This window comes from Toxorhynchites rutilus, chromosome 2 (genome assembly GCF_029784135.1).
Source record: "Toxorhynchites rutilus septentrionalis strain SRP chromosome 2, ASM2978413v1, whole genome shotgun sequence".
In the NCBI taxonomy this organism is placed as follows: domain Eukaryota; kingdom Metazoa; phylum Arthropoda; class Insecta; order Diptera; family Culicidae; genus Toxorhynchites; species Toxorhynchites rutilus.
The window spans coordinates 231,608,121-231,636,090 of NC_073745.1; the positions used below are offsets into that span (position 1 = coordinate 231,608,121).

General features: G+C 38.1%; 1 protein-coding gene across 1 annotated transcript; it reads right to left on the reverse strand.

The window, feature by feature from the left end:
• Window positions 1–5: 5 nt before the first annotated feature.
• Window positions 6–27,970, reverse strand: LOC129765511 (ras-related protein Rab-8A). The gene is made up of 5 exons (XM_055765901.1): window positions 27,228–27,970; window positions 17,796–17,995; window positions 17,640–17,732; window positions 1,496–1,609; window positions 6–1,426 (listed from the first exon to the last, which is right to left on the reverse strand). Exons 1-5 carry the CDS (start codon window positions 27,349–27,351, stop codon window positions 1,298–1,300), a joined length of 660 nt encoding a protein of 219 aa, XP_055621876.1. The 5' UTR covers window positions 27,352–27,970; the 3' UTR covers window positions 6–1,297.

Genomic DNA, 27,970 nt, shown 5'->3' on the forward strand with positions numbered 1-27,970 from the left:
CTCTATTTGGCGTAGTAATCCAGTTTTTTATTATTTAAATATTCGAAAGGAAACTATCAATTACATTGCAGTTTTTCTCCTCGTACAGTTTCGTATTACTTCCCATACCCAACATTGACATCAGCTTCTATTTCTACTAAATCTTTAGTATAATTTCACCCACAATCGTCATGTCCTTCCGGACACAATAATCAAAAATATTATTCGATCAAATTCGCCTTGTGTTCAGCTTTTTTGTTCTTCATCTTCATCTTGTTCCATTTGTCAGTTTCATTCTCTTATTCCGGTTAAATGTAATGTAATTTTTTTCAAGACTTTGCAAACTATGCAAATATTTCGTTTGGGTTATTTCCTAGATAATAATAATAATTAGTTCGTAATATATTTAGTTTGTTCATTCCTAAACTGAAGCGAATCGAATGGTTTGTTTCATTGCACGATTTAAATTGAAAAACAAAATCGGTTCCCAGCGACTCTTATCACATTGACATAAATGAAAGTTAAACTGAAATTAACATCGCTGTGGTTCTTGAATAAGATGTCAAAATTATTTTTTCGCTTTCATGCTCATTTTTGATTCGAGCATGCCTGCCCCTTATTTAATATCAGAAGCAATACAACAGTCAGGTGATCCTATCAATAAAGTATAACTGTATTCGTTTTATGTTTCGAACAAGGCTATTTTTCATATACGCAACCAACAAGCGAACAAATATGGCTGCTGAAAGACAGTAAAATTTTGTTTTGTTTCGGTGATTTTCTTACTATTTAAAAGTGTTTACGCTACGTTATGGGTATCTAGTTTAGCAATAGACACTTATGATTAAGAGCTCATTGTCTCTCGAAGGAGTGATTCATGGAAAAAGGAAATAAACCGATGAGATAAACTTGAACATAATCGTTGATATTTAATACTTTTTCCCATAACCAATTAAATGTCCATAAGTTTATATAACTATCCGAATCTCCTATTTTGGTAATCTGCACTACTTAATATGATATGAGTACCGATTTAATACTTCATTTCAGTTCACTAATACATTGTTCTCTACAGTCACTCTCTTTATAAAAAGATACCACCTGTTTCTAAAATTTGTGCACCTTCGAGCTGTTTATCCAGCCTCCCTCATGAAAGAACAGAACATAATAGTGAAACTTTGTTCATAGTATGTCCTAACGTAATAAGGATCGTAAATAAAAATTATCAATTCAATAGTTTGAGTCTTTTCAACGCAATATCTTGCTTTGTCTCTGTAGTACACCTCCGGAGGACAGATAATCCAGAAACGCCACCTCCTTAGCAGGAACATCGTCCACCCTCACCGCCACTGCCTAACGTGAACGGCCCTAGCCCATTGGATCCGGGTCCATTCTTGATCATATCCTGCAAACCCTTCTGACGTTCTCCATCGTCGAAGTTTTCACCCTGAAACGAGACGAAACAAATGCTGTGTAATGTAATCAATGTAGATAGAGATGGTTTCTACAAACTTACCCGATGCTCTCGTTGTTCGCGAATCTTACGGGCCAACGTTAGAAAAGCATCCTCAATGTTTATGTTCTGCTTACAAGACACTTCGAAAAATGGCATGTCGAAGTTTTCTGCGATCTGTCGAAAAAAATGAGCTTTAGTCTATCAACAGTGTTTTTTTGGTTTTAGAAATAGTAATAACAATTATAAAACAATCGCAAGGCTTTTCCACGAAATAACGTTATACGAGTTATCTTTCGGACATTATGCTTCTCATCGTTAATGTATGTAACGTGACATTTACACCTCCCAGATTCCCATGTTATGATAATCACTACAGGGTAATCATTCTATCATTAGTTTTTAGCAGCTTTAAACGGGAATCATAAAATACTGACCAACCTGCTCAAAACAGTTGATACCTGTGTGCAGCTGTAAAATGAAAGGCTGGGGTTCTCTCTAGTTCACAAAAACATCCTTCCGTTTCGACAGTATTTTGAATAAATGCAGGTAAATAATTTTGATCTGCTAAATCCCTCATTATTCCGGGATAATAAAATGGCAATCATGTACTCGTCCTGCATTTGTCTTCAATTCGACGGAACGAATTAGTTCACATCGAGATATTTCCTCAATAAACAAAATTATGTATTGAAATTACCTGCCTCTCTTTTTGTGCACTTATCGCATATTATCCATGAAGAAATGTTACCACGGTGGACATTTTCTTCCAAACCCTCCTGAATTTTTTAAGCCACTTGCTGACAGAAAATGTTACTGCCTGGAATCCGTTCGATTAAAATCCAATTGACATAAGCAAATATGATAAGCTTACCTTGACGTAAAACAAACGTCAAAATGATTCATCCGTATCTGTGGAGCTATTTACTCTTTATCAGATTAGCCGGCCCAAAGGCACAATTTGAATCAAAAAGATACTATTTGATGTTATTTAACTTACCTTACTCAACTAAAACGTTATCTATAAATCAATGATATGGAATCATTATCAAAAACAATCGTTCAATATTTTTTCACCACTCGCAGCACATTCCATAACTCACATATTTGATGCAGAAAAGTCAATTTTCATTCATAATTTTTATTTTAAAAATATGTTCACTACACTCGAAAATACATTAACATTTTCGGTTCACAGAAATGCAATACGAAGCTCAATGTTTTCAATGTCGAATTGCGTTGCGATCCATTTAGGTGATTCTGACTCGATCGAATCTAAGGATAAAAATCACCTTGGAATGATTTCTACAGGGAACGGAATAAGTGCGAAATATTTCTGAAGTAACCGACTGACATGCTTAAAATAGAGTATAAAATATATGTAATGGAAACTTGGTAACTAGGGATAAGGAAAGTTCTCAAATGGGTCATATACGTTACGATTTTAGACCTTACATCTAATGCCTAAAAGGTGGAACGATTAAAATTTTGTGAACTTAAATTTGAAGTATTTTTTTTAGGTGTGCGCATGTAGAATGAATTCTCTATTTTAATTTTGACGTTTGCTCCACGGTTTCCTAAATGACGTCCAAGCAAGTGGAGTAACGCCTGAAAATATCATTCCCGCAATGTGAAAATTCAAGCTTCTCGTACTCGACGTTGGAAAAGTTGGTAAAGGTGACCAAATCAACTGTTACGAACGCGACGAATGTGATCGGGCAATGCTATCAGAAAGCCTGGATTGGGGAACAATCCGAAGCCGGAAACTAGAGCGACGTCGAAAAAATTACCAGTACTTGCGAGTAGATTTCGCACATAAAACGTTGCGTCGAGCGAAAGACATGATTCATCCAGCTAGTACTTTTTCAAGGTTAGAGCTGGATGAATTGAACAAGTTTAAAGCCTCTATACTTCAAGACCACATCATCACTAAAACATCCCCAGCAAATGAATGTTTAATTACAATGCACTAAGAAAACAAACTAAGAAGAAGAAAAAGAAAAAGAAGAAGTCAAGCGGAAGTGAGAAGGAATAATATAAATTGTGTAGGAAGAAAGTAAAAACTCATCATAATGCAACAAAGATCGTTTCCAGAAATACCAACGCCCGCGCCAACACCAACATTCGAAATTGAGATTTGTTTAACGGCCTCGTCGCATTTTTTTTCCCCCAAAATATATTTTTTATTAAGGCACATGTGGCGTTAGCCTGACGGGGCCGGGAGTCCAATATTTTGACAATTTTTGTCTTACAACTATGTTAGTAATATGTAACCGATTACTCGCGGTTGGCTCGAGGTTAGTATTACAAGTGTTCTCATAATTGGTATGTTGCAGTCTTCGATGCTCTATACGTGTACCCGACACGGGCTACTTCCTATTGGGATGCAGCTGACCATTAATCAGCAACGCTCCCTAGTCTGTACCCCATATCTAGCGTGGTGCGTCTTTCTCGACTCGAGGAATCCAGGATAGAATGGTCACTAGCCGGCGCAATCATCAGCTCGTGTAGAGTTGTCATGAGCGGTACAACCTTTGGCTCTTGTTGAATGATCAGTGGACTGCACAACCTTCGGCCCGTGCATCTGTAAAGAGTGTGTGTATGTATTGCCGCGACTAAGTAAAAGTTTATCGATCGGATAGGAGGGATATGAAACGGGGACACAACGAAGGAAACATCATTAAACGTTGACATCGGCGTTTCTGAGGAACAGGTATAGATGAAGCAGAAGATCAGGATCCCGGCTACCTAAGATATCCCGGACGGGGATATCCGATTGTCTGCCTTTTGCACTCAGTGCTCTAGAGAACTGAGAGCGAGCAGCATGGAACCGGATACACGACCAGACAACATGCTCGATGTCGTGGTAGCCATCGCCACAATCACAAAGATTGTTTGCTGCGAGCCCAATGCGATAGAGATGCGCGTTTAGGTTGTAGTGATTGGACATAAGCCGAGATATCACGCGAATGAAATCACGACCTACATTCAATCCCTTGAACCATGCACTCGTCGAGACCTTAGGGATAATCGTGTGTAACCAACGACCGAACTCATCTTCACTCCACATGCGCTGCCAACTAACGAGTGTGTCCTGACGAGGAATGTGAAAAAATTCATTATAGGCAATTTGCCTCTCAAAAAGTGTGCCTTCTGAAGCGCCCACCTTAGCTAGCGAGTCCGCTTTCTCATTCCCCGGAATCGAGCAATGAGAGGGAACCCATGCTAAGGTAATCTTGAATAATTTTTCGAACAAAACACTCAATAGATGTCTTATTCTTGTTAGGAAATAAGATGAGCGTTTATCAACTTTCATTGAGCGGATTGCCTCTATTGAGCTGAGACTGTCTGAAAAAATAAAATAATGGTCGATGGGCAGTGTTTCAATGATCCCTAGAGCATAGTATATCGCACCCAATTTGTTTACCACAGAATACAAGTTGGTTTTGCTTTTGCTTCTCATCATTTTTTGCCTCTCTTTCAAGTTCCGCTTAACGCTGGCCTAATATCTCTCTATGGGTCGGGTCTCTGGGGTGTCAGGAAGGATGCGATCTTTGGGCACAATGTTATTCTCGGCATTCCACCATTCCATCGCTTCTTTTCCATAAGGGTAGGATGCCAAATTCTTATTTTTAAAGCGATTTTAACCCGGAGGTATCAGAGGAGGTTTTCAAACGAGGGCCTGATATGTCGTCACCTGAGTGGAGACTATAAAACTAGCTTCTTACTCTTTATTTTAGCTATTTTTTTAGAAGACATATTAGGCTGTCAAAAAAGTCCTGCGGTATTTCCGCGAGGTGTCGTTGTAAGCGCGTAGTTCTAGCTGTTTTCATTGTATCGAGCCATAGTATAGCTTGTTGGAAAGGTATTTTTGCGCGCTATAATATAGTCCTTGACAGTGTTTTGTTTGGTTAAGTCGTTCGTGAGTTATAGTGTCGCAAATATGGAGCAAAATAAAGAGAAAATCCGACATATTTTACAGTACTACTATGACAAAGGCAAAAATGCATCTCAAGCTGCCAATAAAATTTGTGCAGTTTATGGACCCGATACAGTTTCCATTTCTACCACACAACGATGGTTTCAACGTTTTCGTTCTGGTGTAGAGGTCGTCGAAAATGCGCCACGCTCCGGAAGGCCTGTTGTCAAAAATTGCGACAAAATCGCTGAATTAGCCGAGAAAGACCGGCATAGTAGCCGCCGTAGCATCGGCCAAGAGCTGGGGATAAGTCATCAAACCGTTATTAACCATTTGAAGAAGCTTGGATTCACAAAGAAGCTCGAAGTTCCGGGAGCTCGGATGGGAGGTTCTTTTGCATCCGCCGTATAGTCCGGACCTTGCACCAAGTGACTACCACCTGTTTTTGTCCATTGCGAACGAGCTAGGTAGTCAGAAGTTAGCCACAAAAGAGGCCTGTGAAAATTGGCTATCCGAGTTTTTTGCCAATAAGGAAGCGAGCTTCTATAACAGGGATATTATGAAGTTGGCATCTTGTTGGGAACAAGTCATCGAACAAAACGGCGCATATTTGACTTAAAACAGATGATTGTAACTAATTTTATGAACAAATGAAAAATCAAAAAAAAATACCGCAGGACTTTTTTGACAACCTAATATTAACATATTAATTTTGCAGAAAATATTTATTTCTGTTATTCTGAAAGCGTATTCTTTGACCAAGTTCGAAAAGCAGAGATACTGAACCACGCGAAATTTCAAAATATATCGAGGTTGCTTTCAAATATTTTTAGAGTTCCTGAGATTATTTCCCCACATCCGTAACATAAATTCTTCGCATCATATTTTCTCTGAATTTTACAAAAAAGGATGACAGTCTATAAATTTCTACTTTGAATTTCAAACGCAATATCAATGAGAAATGTGTTGAGGCACAGACAATATTGTGAATGGTGCTGACCCACAACCAATAGTTTGTGCAAGCCGTCAACACGAGCTTCACACACTATCGAGCTATTGTTCATCGCTATTGCGAAGTAATCATTTTTGTACCATGAGTTCAGTCCAGAATAAACCACTAAGCGAAGGGGTCGCAGTTTTTGTTCACCCTCAATGTCCTGGAAAAAAAGGTAATGAAGATGGTCGAGTTTCGAGTGACATAGCATGCGCTGCCATAACTATTTCGCAAATAGTGACGCCAGTCGTTGTGTTTATCTTTGATTGCCCACCACATCCATGTAAAAATGCCAATTTCAGGAAGTAATTTATCAATTAAAAACGTACATTTTTGTAGACCTTCCGCCGAATATGAGGCTAATGTGATAGCGTGAAGTGAATATTTGTGAAATGACGTCGAAAAAGACGGGTAAAAGTGATATTATATTTCCATGTGCCATTTTCACTCCCCCACGTTCATAGAAACAAACGAAGTTTCATTATTTTACCGTTATGAAGTTGATGTTTCGAAGGCTCTCAGTGTCGGTGTGTATGTTGTGAGATAATAATCGCCATTTAATCAAAATTTCACAGAAAATGTTACTGCTTTCGAGAACTAAACATACGACTGCTCTCTGGACCTTTTTACCACATGAATAATCGAAATAAGCCACGATATAACTGTCATTTGTTAAAAAAAACAACCAGTTGAATGATTTCATGAGAATTTTGGCTCAAATTATCATGCAACCGTAAGTACTTTCAACATTGTTTTATTTCTTCCATATGCATTCCATATTGAATTCAAATAATTACGACACGATATTTGGCTTGCCAATACAGATACACTTCGCCTACTGCTCCACCTCTATATGTACCTCATTGGTTCACCCCAATAAAGTGCGTCACTTTAATCCGCGTAACTTTAAACCCGAAATTATCTTTGTACCCGGTTCGTGTTTGCCGTTATTTAACATTTGGTCCTTCGAACCGGATTCGTGGATCGGTGGACTTAGTAATTTCGGGAAATTGTGTTTCATGTGAACTCGTCATCTTGACTCGGAGATAGAATCGAAATACCGGATTTTTATCGAATATCCTGATCTGTTCCTGTGATCAACGTTCGTATGACCTATGCATGGAAGATTCGTAAAGTTTCCAATATACTCAGGGAAGTAAATATAAGTCTGTGGTGTGGTCTGCCTTTGCTTGTGGCGATCGCCATTCTCGTCTTGAACAAAAGAAGGCGTCGATATCCGCCATTACACTTTCAAACAAAAAGGTCCACTTGACCGAATGAATAAAAAAAAAAATAAAAGATTATTCGTATGCATATTCAATTTAATGAAATTCAAAGTATCGGATTTGAGTCGCTTACCCGGAATCCATAAGTTCGCTTTGTTGACAAAAGCTCGCTGAACGGGCGTTCATTGTGCGCTTACTATTTGAAAATAAATTATATCCAAAATGCCTGATGCAACACTGAGAGATCTTCACAAGCATGAACGACAATTATGGAAAACTCTGGAGACACTTCAACCATTCACGGAATTGAATGGAACGGATTACGATGAGCATCAGATCGAGGTTAGGCTTGCTATGCTGGACGGTGCATTGAACAAGTTTTATATAGTGAGGAGATAGATTGAAGCGACAATAGAAAGTGCAGGAGAAAAACCTGAGGTCAGTGAGGAAGATCGGGATGAAAAAGATTTTCGAGTCATAGCTAGTTTCGAGAATCTATACTACGATATTAAATCTGGGCTAATTTGTATGCGATCTCAACCAATACCGTGTTCCACTACCATGGTTCACTCGTCCAACCCAATGACACCAACATCAAGAGCACGTTTGCCAGATATAAAACTTACTTATGCTTATACAATGGGTAACTATCCGAGACACGTTTCGTTCATTAATCCACGATAATCACACATTGTCAGCCATTGACAAATTCACCTACTTACGCACTTCACTGACGAGAGAAGCACTATAGGAGATTGGTGCCATCGATCTCACTGCTGCAAATTACGAAGTAGCGTGGGATACTTTAGAGAAGCGGTATGACAATAAAAAATTAATATTGAAAACTCATCTGGACATTTTATTTGCTGTGGAACCAGTGAAAAGAGAGCAATTTGAATCACTTAGCCAGTTACTAAATACGTTTGATAAAAACCTTCAAATGATTAACAAGATTGGGGTATCGACAAAGGAATGGTCAGTTCTACTTGCGTATATATTGAACTCGAAACTTGATCCTAAAACTCGTCGAAGTTGGGAATCTCACCATAACTCTAGAGATTTTGTGAAATATGAAGAGATAGTGGAATATCTCCGCGATCATTGCGCAGTCTTGCAATAGATCAGTACAGTTCCGAATTCTGAATATCAACAAAAATAAATTGATCTCCAGTCATCAGGTTTCGATAAACGATGACTGCTATTTCTGTGGTGGATCAAGACATAGTGGTTTTCAATGTCATGTATTTCGACAAATGAGCATAAATGACCGTATTTCAGATGCTAGAACGAAAAGGCTCTGTTTCAATTGTGTGGCATATGGTCACACGGTTAATAAACGTAGCAAAGGATCATGTTCGATATGCAATTGGAAGCATCATACACTGCTACATGAAGCATTTAGTTATCAGACAACGCCATCTCACGTAACTTCATGCAACGTGACACAACCTAACGCATCCTCATACGATTTGACGCGACCTAATGTAACGAATTTTCAACATACTCGACCACCTCAATTTGTGCCACAAAGCCAGTACCGTGCCACACCAACTCAATCCGCACAACACCTTAGTTCAGCAAAAGTTCTTGATCAAGGCAGTATCTCGCGACCCACCACAGACAATACAGCATTCTGCAACCCAATTTGAGAAATAAAATTCAAGACGTTCTACTCTCGACTGCCATTTTACGCATCCGTGATCAGTTTGGTCATGAAATACAAGCAGGGGCATTGCTGGATAGCGCGTCCCAGTGAAATTTTATGACAACAGCATTTGCCCAAGAAGTGGGATGCAAACCTGTTGCATGCCATCTGAGAGTACAAGGAATCGGTCCGTCTGAAACAAAATGTACAAACGTGGTTACAGCTACGATCTCCTCGCTCCCTTCGAGAAACATACAGTACTCGAAGATCATTAGTTTTCACATATTATCCAACGCCGTAGTGATTTTACCGTCTAACCGAATTGACATACAGCACCTTAAAATACCAGAGGAAATTGTCCTGGCAGACCCACACTTCAACACACCTGGGCCAATCGATGTAGTTATAGGAGCGGAGTACTATTATGACCTACTATCAGATGGAAAAATGAAATTGGGTCACAATGGCCCAACGATTCACAACACTATCTTCGGTTGGGTGGTATCAGGTGTAGTCAATGAATTAGAAGATTGCGGAGACGACTACGCTGAAAAGGAAAAACCGGCTAGAAAATCAGAGAGCAGGCATGATGCACAACATGGAGATATTCCCACTGATCTTTTTGTCGATGAAATGTCGAACGATCAAAATTCACCAAGATCCAAGCATGATTTCCCTCTCAAGAGGTTGAAATGGCACAAAGAGACTTCAATCGCATTGACACTGATTCTAGTCTTTCTAAGTGTATTATGGAGAGAACTATCTGTTTCCGATGACATCCAGTATGAACCGGAAGTGACGGGAGTGTACGAATCGTCATCACACGAACGAAGGGCGAATCATACGGAACAGAAAATTCAAGGAGAAAACACATTCTTCCCATCAAGGAAAGGGTACCATCTTCACAAGAAGAGAACTTGCATCTCTTTCAACGATGCGCTTTAAGCGCGAGGTCAGAGGACCTCCACAGACCAGTTAAGTGTTTATGTATTTGTACTTGAGCAAAAAGTTAACATAATTTATCTTTTGCCAGCGTTGATATCCTCCAGTCCATAAGTGGTGAATGCTGTTTCTCCAACTACTAAGGTCCGTATCGCATAATACCAACATGAAAATCCAGGAATACGAAGTTCGAGCAAGTTTGATTGCTACTGGAAGAAGTTCCAGACCTCTTTTGGTCTAGTGCACTCACTAGACTCGGCGCTCACTAGAATGCGCCGTGGAGACTGAGAGTCTCCACATGTTGATAAGTCATTAATGCTGTCTCATTTGAATCGTCAGGTTGAAACATCACACCGTCCCATATTTTCCATATTGCATCGAATAGTCGATTACAAGCCTCGAATTCGCGGTAATTCGACGATAGAAATCGCCATGTTTTGGTCAGCCTGGCCAGCTATAAAATGACCATGTTGCACAGGAACTTGAGTATCGCATTCAATGGAAACGCAAGATTCAACAAGAGAAATTTGAATAGTAGTTGAATCATTCTACAGTAGGATAGCAGCATCGGTGCAAGAAGCACCTGCGGGGGTCGCAGAGGCCTCCGCATCAGTATTCATTCCAAGGAAACCTTCAAGTAACGTTTGAACTAATCGGACCTTTCAAGTCACACACCATTCACGAAAAAGACCGGCTGACTGGCTAGACGATTGGAAATCCCATTCTCATCATGGTGAAATAGCAGCATCACGAAAGCAGCGAAAGTCGATCGATAATCATTGCGTCAAGCAGCGAATACAGAAACTAATAGCGAATTCGTTTTTAAAACTGAGTCAGTGCCACACTGACTCTGTAATAAAAAAAACGTTTTCTGTTTCACGAATGCGGTGGTTTGTTGGTGTGCGTTATATAGTCTGATTTGTTTATATTTGCGACGACAAATGTACAGTGTCGACGTCTGGTGGCGATATTAGTGCTTGGGAGGTAATTTATTTTCTATCAGATCAGAAGGGCCAAGTGCAGTGTAAAAATATAAAAGTTTGAATGAAAATCTTTACTTCATATTGTTTAATTACGTAACACATGTAGTCCTGACACTCACTTAACCATTTGTCGATGCAATTCCTGTTTGTTCCACAAATAATTACTATTATAATAAAATCATCGTTAGACACTGTTTTCGTTCAATGTTTCTGCGATATTGGAAAAAAACCCTCTTATTTCATCACATAAAATAAATATTCGATACGTTAAAGTAAATTTTCATTCATAATTTTGATTTGGAGAGCATGTTTATTCCTCCTGAATATCCATACTCATTTTCGCCTCCCAATGAAAGCACACGGAGCTTAATGCCGTCTACACAAATCTACTCTTCAAAATCAGAATCCGAATTGGATTACGATTCCAATAATACAAAAGCAAGAGCAGCAGGTTTTCCATTTTCATAGTCTTAATTTTTAGATTTTCCAAAAAAATACTCGGAACTTGACAGTTCGGTACAGTTGTATTAGTGAACCCGAGTGCCAACCCGTGAAACATCTCAGTGCGAAACTAACAGCTTTCGGGGCGAACTAGTGCGACACTGAGTGCGAAACTGAGTGAATAAAAAAACGATTTGACAGCAGTTAGTGCGGCACTGGGGTCGAAACTGAACAAAAACGAATTCGCTATAATATGAATTCTCGCGTAACTTTTGAAAAGGTCCAATGTAACATTTTCGCCAACTCGAGAAAAACGAAGTTGAAGACCCGAACATTATTTCGCGAATAGTTTTAAAAGCTATCGATCTTTATCACTGTTTTCACCACTAGCTGTCAAGAATAACTCCGTAAGACCCATCGTAACTGTTGTTCCGTGATTTGAGATTAAGGTTGAAGCCTCGGAGCGAAAAATGTTACATTGGACGTTTTGTCTGCCCGCGTTTGCACATTGGACATATTACGTTGCACTATAAGAAATTGAAACTAACTAATAAACAACAATCACTCGTTTTCACTCGTTGAATTGCACTGAAATCGATAACAACACCTGTAAGAAACAAATTCCAAAACGACCGAAGTACGACTGCGAGTTGTTTTGAATGCTTTGTTACTTTGGACGTTTCGGCCGTCGGAGGAAAGCGGCGTCCGAAGTAACAGCCGGGTGCTTAAAATCCGAATCTGTACATTGGATATATCGGCAACAAAAAGATGAAGAAGATAGATACGTGAACGATTGTTTTTGTAATACATTCAATGATTGAAAACTAATAGCGTACATCCATTAACTCGATTTGTTCACATTTGTTACATAGGACCTTTTCAAAAGTTACGCGAGAGTTCATGAATTTAAATAATAGTTAATATGAACTATTCATTAAGGCCCATTTATACGTTGCTAGTAGCTGACTTCACAATGAGCAGCTGCTGACCCGGTGAACTCGCTTGACAAATGGTTGACTCGCCTTGTCCGTTCACACAATGTGAGCTGCTGGCAAGAAACTAGATACTACGGCACGGGTTCACCATAGATGCCAGACGATTTTTCAAATGCCCATCAAATAGTCAGAAACAGCAATTAGGTCCGAATTTGTCAGATGATTGATCCGAAATCGACTTCTTTATTGGCAGTTTTCGTCTTAGGTTTTCAGTTGAATTTATCATTACACAATTTTATCGCGAAACACACGCTGACCCTGTTTACAAATACTCTGGAATATCGTTCAGATTATTGTCGATATTTTTTAGAATCTCGGAAGCATCCATAGCTAAATTAATTCCGAAAGTATGTGGTGCTACAAATGGCAGTCTAAAAGATTTTTCAAAATTTGATTTATTTCACCTTGACAGCAGCTTCGTGTACCAATTTGTGAAATGAAAATGATAGTAGATTTGCAGGAGGAATAAATACGCCTCAAAACTAAAATAATGAAAGAAAATCTACTTTTTTAAATCGAATATGTATTCTGTTTCTTAGAACAATACTTTTTTTGCAAGTTGTGAGTGAATTCTCGCGTAACTTTTGAAAAGGTCCAATGTAACATTTTCGTCAACTCGAGAAAAACGAAGTTGAAGACCCGAACATTAATCTGCGAATTGTATTAAAGGTATCGATCTCTATCGCTACTTTCACCACTAGCAGTCAAGAATAACTCTGAAAAACCAATCGTAACAGTTGTTCCGTGATTTGAGATTAAAGTTGAAGACTAGGAGCGAAAAATGTTACATTGGACCTTTTGACTGCCCGCATTTGCACATTGGACATATTACGTTGCACGATGCGAATCTGAAACTAACTACTAAACAGCAATTCAAATATCAGCATTTCGCTCTAAAGACTTATTATTGTTGTTATCACTCGTTGAATTGCACTGAAATCGCTAACAACGCCTGTAAGAAACAAAAACCCAAAACGACCGAAGTACGACTTTGTGTTGTTTTGACTGCTTTGTTACTTCGGACGTTCCGAGCGTCGGAGGAAAGTGGCGTCCGAAGTAACAGCCGAGTGCTTAAAATACGAATCTGCACATTGGATATTTTTTGTATCGGCGATAAAAAGATGAAGAAGATAGATACATGAACGATTGTTTTTGTAATGCATTCAATGATTGAAAACTAAGAGCGTGCATCCATTAACTCGATTTGTTTACTTTTGTTACATAGGACCTTTTCAAAAGTTAAGCGAGAATTCTGAATGAAAATTGTGTCCGATAATGATTTTATATTAAGATTCCCAATAAAACTATCTCAAAAAGAAAACGTGCCCCGCCAGCGTGCAAAACAAAATAACAACGATTCCGTTTAGAAACTATGAGGGTTTTATTAGTTTTTCCAATAATTTTCAAGTCTATAAATATCTTCGCATATTTTAAAATATCTTAAAAATAGAGACATGTAAAGACAATGTAAAGATTTGGCATCCATGATTCGAGCGCTAAATTCTGTTTTTGACGTTTTGAGCGATGCGAGTGCGAGTAAATTCAAAAAACTTTGAAGTAGCTCGCACGCCGAATCACACATGACACTAACTGGCATAATGTGTTCACACGGTGTGAGTAGCTGCACTGCAGTAACTGACTAGACCGACTCGTATGCTTACTCGCACCATCTGAACCCGGCTTTAGAGAATATGTACAGTGCGTTTAGTAGTAGATAGAAAAAGTGAAATTTTGAAAAGTGAAGTTTTAATCCGCGGAACTTTAAACCCGAAATTATCTTTGTACCCGGTTCGTGTGCATGTGCAAAATGCATGTAAAGATTTACTGCCACGTTTCCCGACCTTTTACATATTATTCTCTTTTATTATTTAATTGCAAAATTTGTGTGAGTACCGATGTATTGGGTTGGGGAAAAAGAAATGTCGTATATTGTCAATATATTTCAACACTTAAACATATCTTGTGTTGTACTCAGTGCCACAAATTATCAAAATTTATTCACGAATGAAGGAATTAGATTTTTCCCAGTATCGGATGAATTCTCTCCTGTTGAAACTCAACTCCATATCTGTCATAATGAGTATAACACAAGAGTCGGGACGCATGAGCTTTGTCTGGTATATTGGTCGAAAACAGCATGAACGAATTTCGAAAAGCCTGCATTCAGGCATTTCCATTACTGTCAATAATTTCAGGTGATTATCACGAACGTTAAGTTGATCTTCATCGCTTGCAGTGAATTTTTATTGAAAACGTATCACCCATTGCACATATAAATGGTGGTGTATGTCATTTCCGGGCAATCGTGAGTAGATTCATAAAACGTAGCAAGAGTTATTCTATACATTCTATTGCCGAACTCGCCAAAAACAAGAATTTTGTGTGATGGATTGCCATCCTTTACCATTAATCGATTTTACTCTCAATTGGTGACGTTGAATTTTATGCTTTGATTTTCACTAACACGCAATGATCTTCTTTTTCGACCTTACGAATACCATGACGAAAAGGAAGGTGCAAATGAAAAATGAACTTCATGGCAAGCTGATGTAGATGTTCATTCCACTGGGGTTCATTGACAGTGTTGTTTCATATTTATCGACTCTCGCTTGAGCAGTAGGTTATCAATACAAGGAAGGCAGCAATTCGCTGAATTTGAATGTCGTGAACGTGAATATTTTCAGCACTGGTTGTACTTATTGCATCGGGTCATACTGTACGGCTATTTAAAGACGACAATCTCTGCTACAAGTGTCGTTTTGACAGTGTTGTGATTGTCCTTTTCAGTCTCAAGTTATAGCGCGTCACGTTTCCACCAAGCAAGAAATTCTCCATATTTTACTTTTTACTACCTGCGAGGTAAAACTGCAACGAAGGCGGCCGAAAAAATTCGTGTAGTTTAGGGACCCGATATTGTAACGATTCGCACAGCATAGCGTTGGTTTGATCGATTACGTTCTGGTGTAGTGGCTGTCGAAGATACACCCCGTACTGGTAGGCCAATCGTCGTGGAAACCGATAAAATCGTTGAAACCATCCAAGTAGACCGGCATGTGAGCACTCGCTCGATTGGCCAAGAACTGGGTATAGACCATAAAACCGTTTGGAACCATTTGCAGAAGATTGGATTCCAAAAAAAGCTGGATGTATGGCCACACGAGTTGACGCAAAAAAATCTTTCAGACCGAATCAACGCCTGCGATGCACTGCTGAAACGGAACGAACTCGACCCATTTTTGAAGAAGATAGTGACTGGTAATGAAAAGTGGATCACGTACGACAACCTAAAGCGAAAAAAGTCTTGGGCGGTGAGCCGGCCCAAACCATCGCCAAGCCCGGATTGACGGCCAGGAAGGTTTTGCTGTGTGTTTGGTGGGATTGGAAGGGAATCATCCACTATGAGTTGCTCAACTATGGCCAGACCCTCAACTCGGTTCTCTACTGTGAGCAGCTTGACTGTTTGAAGCAGGCGATTGACCAGAAGCGGCCAGAAATGATCAATAGGAATGGTGTTGTTTTCCACCAGGACAACGCTCGGCCTCACACATCTTTGATGACCCGCCAAAAGCTACGGGAGCTCGGATGGGATGTCCTATTGCACCCACCGTATAGTCCGGACCTGGCTCCAAGTGATTATCATCTCTTCCGGTCCATGCAAAACGCTCTTGGTGATACTAAGTTGGCCTCAAAAGAGGCTTGCGAAAACTGGCTGTCTAGGTTTTTTGCAAATAAGGAGGGGGGTTTTATAAGGGGAGGATAATGAAGTTGCTTTCTGAATGGCAACAAATTTGCGAACAAAACGGCGCATATTTGACTTAAATTGGATAATTTTAAATATGTTGAATAAAGCGTCAAATTTCGATCAGAAATACGATATTTCTTTTTCCCCAGCCCTATATATAATGCCACAACCCCTGTACGTCAATAAAACTGTTAATATTAGTATATCTATATGGTTTCTCAGATATAAAATGGTAAATTTGAAAACAAAAAACTCCCGTTCATTGACGACAGAATCACTCAGACATAATTGAAATAGAGCCCGAAACTATCGTCATGATGGAATTGAACCTAATTTCAGAATCGCTTATTGCACCTAGAAAATAGAAACAAACAACTCTATTCATAAGAACGGGACTAGACATTTTGATAAGTTAGAATTTGATTTTCATAAATCTTTTCCAATGCATTAGTTGTTCCGTGAATTAAAAACAAATTACGAAAAAAAAGTTTTCTTTTCAGAACTGTAACGATTCCGATCTATTATAATTCCAATACGAATTTATGTGATGTTCGTTACCTATATGGTTAGGGTTGAATTTTACCTATAAGTGTAAAATTTACGGGGCAATTGTTCCAAAGAAATAAGCTCAAATAATTACCGATTGCAGAGAAATTTCGCAGCCGTGGATCCACTTGCGAACACAGCTGCGGGTACAATTCCAACAATGATTGGGTTAATAAGCGTTCCGTGTGTCGCCTGTTTGTCTCGACTATTATTCATTCGATTGTATCCATGCATACAGCCCTATTACTGTTTCTATAGAATTTTTCTCTATTTACCTTTCACTCGTATCGTCTAGCTTTCTTGGCCCCCATTTTCCCCAAGTTTTCCGCCGAACAAAGGATTTCAAGTTAGTGTTGTTTTTTTTCACTCTATGTTTCATCCAAATTCCAGGTCAATCTGTATTGTCAGGAGATTGCTTGATTAGCACGCGAGAAACGATCTATTGAGTTAAGCAATTTGTGATTGAATTGCTATTGGCCTCCATTTTTGAACAGCAAATAAGCTCATCGAAGTTGTGAAATTTTTAGTTGAATAACCCTAGAATAGCGGGAATATAAAATACCTTCGTGGTTGATACCATTGTAAAGAATTACATTCATTACATATTTCAATTTCTTGATGTCGTTTAGCACGAATCGAATTATGTGTTGGTTTTTCCCTTGAGGTATGTTAGCATCTCAATATAATGGGGACGTTTGAGTGCTATCAAATTCTAATGTGCGTACGAACAACCCCAGAGGTGATCAATTATAATTTCTAACACTGTGAACTTGCCTTATCTCCTCGCTCCTTATCCACTGCTCGCTGGGGTGGATTGCACTCGCACTTGTTGCCAGCCAGCACCTTTACCACATCCGGTGACGCATTCTGAAAATAATTTCGACGTTCAATTTTCATTCAATCAACCTTTATTGGCTTTCGCCCAGTTACCTCCTGAATGTTCCGCAGCCAGTAGGACAGATTGTTGAACGACTCTAGACTGGTAACATCGTACATGAGCAAGATACCCATCGCACCCCGATAGTATGCGGTCGTCAGGGTTCGGAAGCGTTCCTGACCAGCAGTGTCCCAAATCTGCAGCTTGATTGGTACTCCATCTAGATTGATTAACTTTTGCTTGAAATCGATGCCTGATGAAGAGTCGAGAGATGATTTGAAAAATGAATTATTACAAAATCATAAAATTAGAACTAGAAAACTATTATTCATAGAAAGAAAAGCACTCATACAGTAAACTTATGATGAGAATTCCCCGTCATTCCCACATAAAGATTTAAATTTGATTAGCCAAAGTCATTAGAAATCATCCACCACCAAGGAACTGAAATTCTGCTGAACGCCGTAAAGGTTTCTGATGGATTTTTTCAATGGAAATTCAACATAACATCCAGAAGCGCAAAAAAGCATATGTAATGCCTGATCGATCCAGAAAATCAAGGCGAAAATCCAACATAATACTATTCGAGGATCATTTGAAAAGTCCGTGTAAAGTCAGAGAGATGGCACTACTGGCTCGCATTGAGGTTATGATTAGTTAGTAGCCTCTTTTGGAAGAACACACATCAAGTTTCAGTCAGATCGATCTATTTATATGTGTTTTTTGTGATCTGTCCGTCTGCGTGATTTTGACGTAGGTCTTTCGGGAACATATTGGGGGTACAAATTGGAAAACGAAAATCGATCGCATCGTGAAAAATGTAAAATTTTAAACGCTTATTGCCAATCCAATTCCAAATTGCGTATTGCAAATAACAGCTCGGCTGAAAAGTTCATAAAGTTGACGTCTACATGGCTACAAAAATCAACTTGACTGTCACAAAGCACCATGTTTCAATGGATACGTGTCAAAATTTAACAGCAATCGTTCGTGACTTACAGCATAGAGAGTGAAGCATCCTTTGTTATTGTGAAAAAAAATGGAAAAGAACCGAATTTCGTGTATTGATGAAGGTTTGGTTTTCGACTGCTGGAGCAGAGTCCGGATAACGTTTGTCAAGTCATGCTTTGGTTTGCACTGTATTTTTTTCCATCAAAAAGCAATGCTTTGTCAATACAGGAAATTCGGAGTTTTTCCATTTTTTTCACAATAACAAAGGATGCTTCACTCTCTATGCTGTAACTCACGAACGATTGCTGTTCAATTTTGACACGTATCCATGTTCAAGTTGCTAAAATTTACATTATAGACCCATTAAACGTAAAAATTATAATTGTATTGGAATCAACACAATTTTATTTCATTGATTTTCATGACATGAAACGCTATGACTCAGGAATAACATTTTATTGAGTGGTTTTTATAACTTTTTCGATGATGTTGTCTGGCATCAGTGTCGAAAAAATGAAGATGTTTTTACCAATGCAGAAAATTGAAAAATGGAAAGTTTACTTTCAGAGCACTAGCTCGAGTTTTACGACGTTTTCCACTATACATTGCGACGGCGGATGAAAATTCAATATTTGGTGAGTAATCGATTAGATTTTGGTTATTATTACTTGGTGGGAAGTGTGTGCAAACGATCATTTTCTTCACACTGTTTGGCAAAATTATTGATTTTCGGGCGAGGGGTAAGGGAGGGAGATCAAAGAAATGAGCGCCATTGTGGCAACCATTTTTGACTAGCTTCAACCTTCACCTTAAAGCTATCGATCTTCGAGTGTTCATACATCCTTTTCCCATCCCTCTCGTCCTTCGCGAGCTATCGGCTCCCTTCCTACTAACATTAAGTTAAATTACATATTAGATGTAAGTATAGTTTTAAGAATTGAGTGTGAAGTGCCAGTGTGAATGAGAATGTGAATGTGAATGTGAATGTGAGTGTTTTCCTAATGAAAATGTGTCACCCTTCTAAACTCGAGTTGACCGCTAGTAATCGGTTTCCAATTTTATTAACCATAGAATTAAGGAAACATGTTAATATATGCTAGTAGAAATATAGTTAAGAGTTTGGCTCCTTTCAACTTATACAACTGAGCCTGTAAAAATAAACGGCTTGATAAAAAAAAGTTGCTTCACTCTCAATGCTGTAACTCATGAACCAATAAGGAAGTGTGCCCCCAAACCAAATCATCCGCTCATGGAACATAATGTATAGGGTACCAAATAGGAAATTTTAACAATTTTTCGAACTCCTACGTGGTGCACCATAGGATATATGGTAAGAAACGTACTTTTCAATTTTTTGTACACCATTCTCATTAGCTTTGAGATATTTTTTTTTTAATACTGAAAGTGCATCTCATTATGGCGTATCGTATTTTTTTCTATATTTTCTTTCCCAAGCTTTCGAGAGTGTCGTGAAAATAAGACTGAAGAGCCATAGCCATAGCTCTTCAGTGAACCACATAGAGATTCAGAGAAATTCTCTAATTTTCTTATTTGCAACAATACTTTCCATAGCGCTGATGATAAGATTTAGGGTAAGAAAATGTAAGAAATTTAGATATTTCTGCTATTTATATAAGTTTTATTTTTTGCTAGGTCTTGTTAGGTTATATACTTTCCGCTCATAGTTGCTTTAAACCGAATTTATTGTTAATAAAGTTATACAAAATTGAATGATATTGGTAGTAAGTGGGAGCTAACAAACTAAGCTATCATCGGATGCCGAAACCTTACCCTTTGGTTGCTTTCCAAAGGCATAAAAAGTGATCAAAGTTGCCGTTCGATTTTTTCCCCTAAACTCTATACGATTTAATTCACTTAAATTTTATCCAAACAGGAGCAATGACACTGCACTAAAAAGATCGCAAGTTTCTATACCTATCAAATAAAAATGTTAAATGTTCTCACGAGTAAAAATTGAATAGCAAAAAAAGCCCCGTAACCGAAGATAAGAATGACGACCACAGAATCCAAGTAAAATATATTTACTACTAGCCGATGGCACATATATTATCAGGTTTATGATTCGTTTTTCTTTCTTTGTCTTTATGTTGTCCCATGCTCAGCTGAAGTCGTAACGGACCATTAAAATATATCACTGAATTCACCATCAGAATCCATGCTTCTCTAACATGCGAGGGATGTTCCAGATACCATTCTAAAGGGTTTAGATTTGCGTAAGTTGGAAAATTTGTATATCATGCGTAAACTCCGGCCAATTTGATTTCCCAATTTAATTATATCTCGTACATTCAAGAGAAACATAGATTCGGAAGGAAATGAATATCACATACGTACTCTTTTTCGAATAAATGAACAACCCTCATTCCTTCTTGTTCCTCCGGGGCATTGATATAGTTTACCCTCAGCAACTGACTTGTCCTACACATTTATGCAGCCCATAAATTTCCGTTCAGACAAAAACAATAAAAATATTTCACCATCCATCTCACAAATTTCGCCATGAAGGGAGAGAAACATAAAACATGTCTGATAACTTAATCGTTCTTGTCTCTATTAGATTCAATATGATAGATTTCGATTTGATAGAATGATATTTTGACTTCCCAACACATGAGCATTTTATCGGTATTATAAAAAAAACAAAAGTGCTGTGATAGAAAACTAATTATTTCCGCTTTAGGAATGCAACAGTCCAACACATTAACTCACTACGCGTTAATTTAACCATTTTCTACACACTTAGCGTAATGTCTTTGAGTTACATTATGGAGGCTGAAGGATTTCCAATACTTCCGACTGACGGTCATCATTATGACATGATATACTCCGTATCCCGGCACCATTATGAGTTAGAAAGATTTGTAATTTCCGACAATTTATTTTTTAGGCAATTTTTCCGATGTTTTCTAACAAAAATACTTTTTGAATATATGTAATACAGTTGGAGAAATTCCTATAAGCACAACTAGGTTTCAACAGCATCTTTTTTTAAATAGTTCTAAGCCAAACCATTTCAATTATGGAGCTTTCGTAAGTGTATTCGTATAGTAAATATGTACTTTTCGTTATCATTAGTGCCTCTATACTTTTTTGGAATAAGATGTTTAATACTTTGCAGCGAAATTCCTATACACGTAGTTGACATCTTAGCATTTACCCAACCTTAATGACAATAACTTGACCACCTGTCAAATCATCAAGATAAGTTGTATGTGTGTGCAAACATAGAACTTGGCGTATTCTAAGTCGTATATGAAGTGGGATCGAATCACATTCGTGTATTTTTTTGTTTAAGAACAAACCACAATGAAGCTTCACTATGGTTGCAGAGTGGTTTTGTCGTATTGACCAACCTGGTAGTATACTTCAAAGCGCTTTGGTTTATTTGGCCAATCATGTAAAATTTCATTCTGAATTTATTGAGAGAACAATTTGTTCACAGACAATTGAACAAAAATTATTTAGAATTGAGACCGTTCCCATGAATTTTCTGAGTTATCATTTCAAATGAGCGAAACTAAGTATTTGGTATTTTTTATTTGGATGACTTTTCCTTAATGCGGGCGCTACACGATTCGTCCAACGTTTCACTCGAACGTTGGTTTCAAACATTTGACTCGATGAATCGACAAATGTTGTGACGAATGTGCTGCTACACGGTGAAGTGAATGTCCGATTCAATGCAATCGGTCCAAACAATCGTCGAGTATTTGGATCGAATGTTTATTGTTTTTATTTACCATCAAAAACGTTAGGAAACTGGATGACGATGCGAGTATTGAAAGCAAAGCCGTAGCCGTAGCAATTGTACTGATATCGGGTTGTAAATTAGAAATGCTTGAAATCAACATGATAAAACTGCAATATTTTGCCGAATATTTTGAATTTTATGGATCAATTTCATAGTTTCTTCATCTAAAATTTGTAAACAAACCAATCTGTCAAAGATAGATTCGGATGAATCGTGTAGCGCTGTATCGAATGTCATCGTTGATCATCGAATGATCAACGAATGACAAAAATCCTTTGACTCGTTCCACTCGCGTTGGAAGGTAATCCACAACGAACGGGTTACCTTCCAACGCGAATATTCGACACTCGACATTGGCGGTTCGTAGCTCGCCAGTCGACTACACGATGCGTCGAGCATCCTGCATTCGAGGGTGTTCGTAGCATCGTGTAGCGCTGGCTTAAAACACAGTTAAATAAGTTAAATTGGCAACTATGATTGACGTATCCGATTGAATCTCTTAAGTATCATATGTACAAATTTTAACTGCCCCAACATTGTAATTCAGATAGCCTGCTGCTTGATAATCCAAACAATCAGAGTTCGAATTCCATCGGAGCAATTTTCTTAACCATCACCAGCACTCTTTTTAAACATTGAATCCCCCTCCATCTGAAAGTCAATTGAACATTTTCTATTTCTACAAACAACAATGTCTTCATATATACAAATGGCGATTCGCGAGGTTATAAAACTAATTATAATTATGACCTATTTATTTGTCTGTAATACATCGTATATACGTATGGCAATAGTCGTACTAGATGCACGAATGAGTTGTATATTCATCCAAACTAGTTCAAAAACATTTTCCATGTATGTATATCGCCTCCACTTTTGCATGTACACGCAAGTTGGGTACATCATATGCCCTCCAGAATTTTGGGTATGTAAAGTTTTACATAATCACATGCTAGGTCGCATATAAATTCGTATCTAATTACAATCGTACGAAATATCAATCGAAGGATTATGATGCATCCTATCCGCCATGAAGGAAGAGAAACATAAAACATCTCTGATCACTTTTTAGTTCTTGTCTCTATTAGATTTATTATGATAGATTTCGATTTGATAGAATGATATTTTGACTTCCCAACACATGAGCGTTTTATTGGTATTATAGAAAAAAAACAAAAGTGCTGTGATAGAAAACTATATATTTCCGCTTTAGAAATGCAACAGTGCAACACATTAACTCACTACGCGTAAATTTAACCATCTTCTACACACTTAGCGTAATGCCTTACATTATGGAGGGGAAACACAAATGAAACACAAATTTCTGCATTACTCGAGAATTAATCAAGCAAATGGAACCAAATTTTGCATGTGGAGGTTTTAGGTTACAATAAATGTTTTTACGGTGGTTAGACACTCCACCCCGCTCTCTTAAGGGGAGCTGCCATTCCAAATTCAACGGGGTCGATTAGAAGATTAATCAATGAACAGTTCTGTGATTGGACCCATGAACTTGCTCATAGTAAGAAAACGTGAATGTTTGATGGTATTGATAACAAAAAACAAATTTTAGGCGGGACGAAGTTTGCCGGGTCAGCTAGTATCGGTATAAAACTCATCCTAGTATCGCGATATGCAGTATTATATCTGCACATTCTATTCATTTTATAAAGCATTGTCGGCTCAAATCGCATATCAGTGTGAAAAGTATCGTATAATGCGTATAAAATATGGCATATACGTATATCGCCTTCACTTTTGCGAGTATACGCCAGTTATATGCATCATATATCATCCAAATGCTTCTTGAATGTATGTATATCGCCTCCAATTATGGCTATTCATACGATTTATTGTTTGCTGGGTCATTTCATATTCAGTTTGGTGGTCTAGCGTTTCGGTCGATTTTCACGGTCGACGTTGCCGAAAGGAAAGAAAGTGAGCGGAGATTGAAATGCGCTACACTTACAACGTCCTGTCACCGTAAAGTCAACGTAAAAGAACGAAACACCAATTTCATCGAAAAAGAATTTTTCTCAAAGAAGGTCCCAAATATAACATACGAAAGAAAAATAAAGGCAACTCAAACAAAGATTTCAAACCGGGACCGGAACCGCATCCCGAGGCATTGAGCTTTCCAGTTAGTCTAAGATGTATAATCTTAGACTAACTGGAAAGCTCAATGCCTCGGGAAGAAAATATGAACATGACCTTCCCATATCGAATAGACGTGTATCTCAAATCTTACGAGGATCTGGACATTCGGTTTACACTAAGAAGGCGAAAAATCCTTACCCCAAAGCTAGGATTGGGCGCTCTTTATAGAAAGATCGATCTTATCGAATCGATTTTCAAAACTGCTTAGGGTTCGATCCACTGATTAAATCAGTACTAAAGAATCGATCTTTGCTGAATCGATCTTTACCGAATCGATTTTTGAAAAATTAAAAGCTTTTTTTCGAATATGCTTGTTCTATATGTCGTCTTTTCTTTGAACAGGGAATACAAATTTCATATCTTTATTTAAATATCAAAAGCATTTTGTTTTGTTTCTCAGCATGAAGGCCATAGCCACAGGGCATTCATCTTGTGCTGTCAGGTAGTCGTTTTATTAAATAAATTGATTGAAAAAGCACAATTAGAAATTCAATAACCGCCCAAAGCTCAGCTGACAATAAGAGACAATCGTGCCATACATCTGTCATTTAGTCGAAGCCGATTCTTGGTTTGGCGCCAAATCCAGAAAAACCCATTTCGCCTGTAATTGATGTCAAAATCAAGTTCAGTGATTCTATGGGCAATCGTTCACAGTTCATCCCCTCAGTAGCTGCCACTAGTTCCGTCTTTGTCAGCATTGGAACAGAAGTAAATCGTAGAAGAAGCAATCCAAATATTGACATTATGTTCAAAAAAAGGTTAGGTGACATTTGATGAGATAAAAAAATCGATGTATACTGAAAAATACATTTACAAAAAGATCGAAAAGATCGAAAGCAAAAAAATTGATTCTCTCGATTTCATCGAGTGCAAAAGATTGATCCAAAAAATCGGAAATCGGAATGAAAAAGATCGATCTTCTAAGAATCGATCCGAGATCGTCAATCCTACCCAAGGCACGTACAGACGAGTTTAAAATTTGCGAAACAACACATGAACTGGGAAACAGAGTTGGATGAGGTGATTTTTTTCCGATAAAAAAAGTTCAATCTTGATGGTCCTGACTGCTGTGCGTTTTATTTCCATGATCTTATAAAGAATCCTCAGGTGAAATTGAGCAGGAATTTTGGGGAAGGTAGTCTCATGGTATAAGCCGCTTTTCCAAGAAGAAGAAAGACGCCTTTCGACAAGAATAAATTCGGAAACCTATTTGGAGCCGATGGACAGTGTACTGATACCGGTTACCGAAGACGTAATGGGCGACAGCTTCAGCAAGATAATGTGGCCATTTACGTCAGCGAGATGTCTTTGTCATTGTTTTCCGAGAGAAAAATTCAGGTTTTGGATTGGCCAGTTCGTAGCCTGGACATCAACGCTATTTAGAACCTTTGAGGAATTCTGGCAAGACATGTTTACCAACGCCAACGACAATTCGGAACAGTTCATGAGCTGTGTTAGAGATGAGTGGAATAAAATTTTGCAAAGAATGCTGGGCAATCTGATTTACATAATGCCAAAACTGAATTCATGAAACGATTCTGAAAAATGGAAAACAAACCAAACATTGAATTTATTAGTTCCTTGTTTTAATCTATTTTTAAGAATAAAATATGAGGTGCGTTTATAAGAATTTATAATAATAATAATTTTCTAAAATGTGTTTTTATAATTCAAAATAACTGTTGACAATTGGACTGGGACATTCAATAGTGAAATTTACTTGATATTTAAAAGCTCTTGTAGAGGCTATGTTTATATTTTAAAAGTCTAATTTATAGCACCCAAACAGTTGAAACATATGGGAAATATATTTTACTCACTGTATCTTCAACATTTTTTGTAGAACTATACTTTGACACTTTTTGTAAAGTTTTCTTTTGAAAATTTACCACGTTGTTTGATCCCATTATACGGGTTAATGGACATAACAACGTATCTACGATACATTTCAACGTTCCAATGTGAAATCAGATATTTTTTTCAACCATTTATCAAAACAAATTCGATTCACAATCCTGAGTTTACATCCCTTCATTATTTCGCTCTCATGATTCTCGACAGTTTTTGCTCCACCTGGTCTGGTCTCCCCGCTGGCTCGGCTCGTCTCCTTCTTGTAACAGTCACACTCGTATACCTTCCCTGCCCTCACATCCTTGTGGCGGTTAACAGTGTGGAAAATCAAAGCAGAAACATTACATCGTAGCGACTGTCTGAGTGGTTTCTGCCGTCTGGTGCTTTGAATTAAAATACCAACACCAAGCACTCGGCGTATTTAAAATAAATGCAAACAATTGCATACAGGATATGAAAGCGTAATTTGATCCTGGCTTCAAATAAAAAATGCAAAACCACATTTTCTACATTTAGTAATGAAATCAGTCAATATAGTAATAGTAAAAAACAGTTTCAAACAAACAAATAGTGAATTAAACTTTGCCCCGTCGAGTAATAGCTACAATTGAGGATATTTGTGTCTCATCTATAATCTGTCCATTAAAATTTTGAAACAACAACACTGGCGGGTCAATTTTCCTCACTCACACCCAATCATAACTTGGTCGGGCGGTCGCTCTCGCTGGAGACCACAATGCTCGCTATCACTTACCGATTGTTGAAATATAGGTATCGTAATATCTTTCATCGCAGTATCGATGTACGATGCATGTTTTGCCAACATTGGAATCACCTAGTACCAGCACTTTATATGTTGCCGCAAAATCCAAAGCCATTCTACTTTGTTCTCCTCTCAAAAGTGTTCCCGAAAACTTCCGTTGCTCGCAGCTTCCTTGTCTCGCGTGACCTTATCAGGGATGATTTCCTCCCTTTGTTTGCGTTTCAGCTGCTGTGTAATCGGGATATCAAAGGATTAAGTTTTCGCTAGAACTTCTGTCACTGGGATGTACACTTTCGATCACTGTAGGTTTTTATCACCAGTCACAACAGCAGTATCGATTGCTTCTAAAATCTCACTGTTTTATGCTATCGGATGAAAATTTTGCACAAGTAGTAACGAGTCTTTACTCAATCTTCATACTTTTCTCATATATAATGCACCCGCGAATTTCCCGGATCCGGTGATTACATTCTCCAGCTTGGCTACGGAATCGAAGGAATAACTAGTTCGATAATTACACAAATCACACGTTTTATCTATCCAATCGACGTTCCAACTAAACACGACTCGTCCGACGATCACAAAACATAAAATTAGCTGAAAGGCTAGACTTTTGCACACCAGAAAAGACAAAAACCGTTCTCAGCCCAAATATGTGCACCACTTTGCTCCTTACCCGCGAGATCCCGTCCGTAGCAATGAATAATATGGTAGGGTATGATTCAACAAACAAT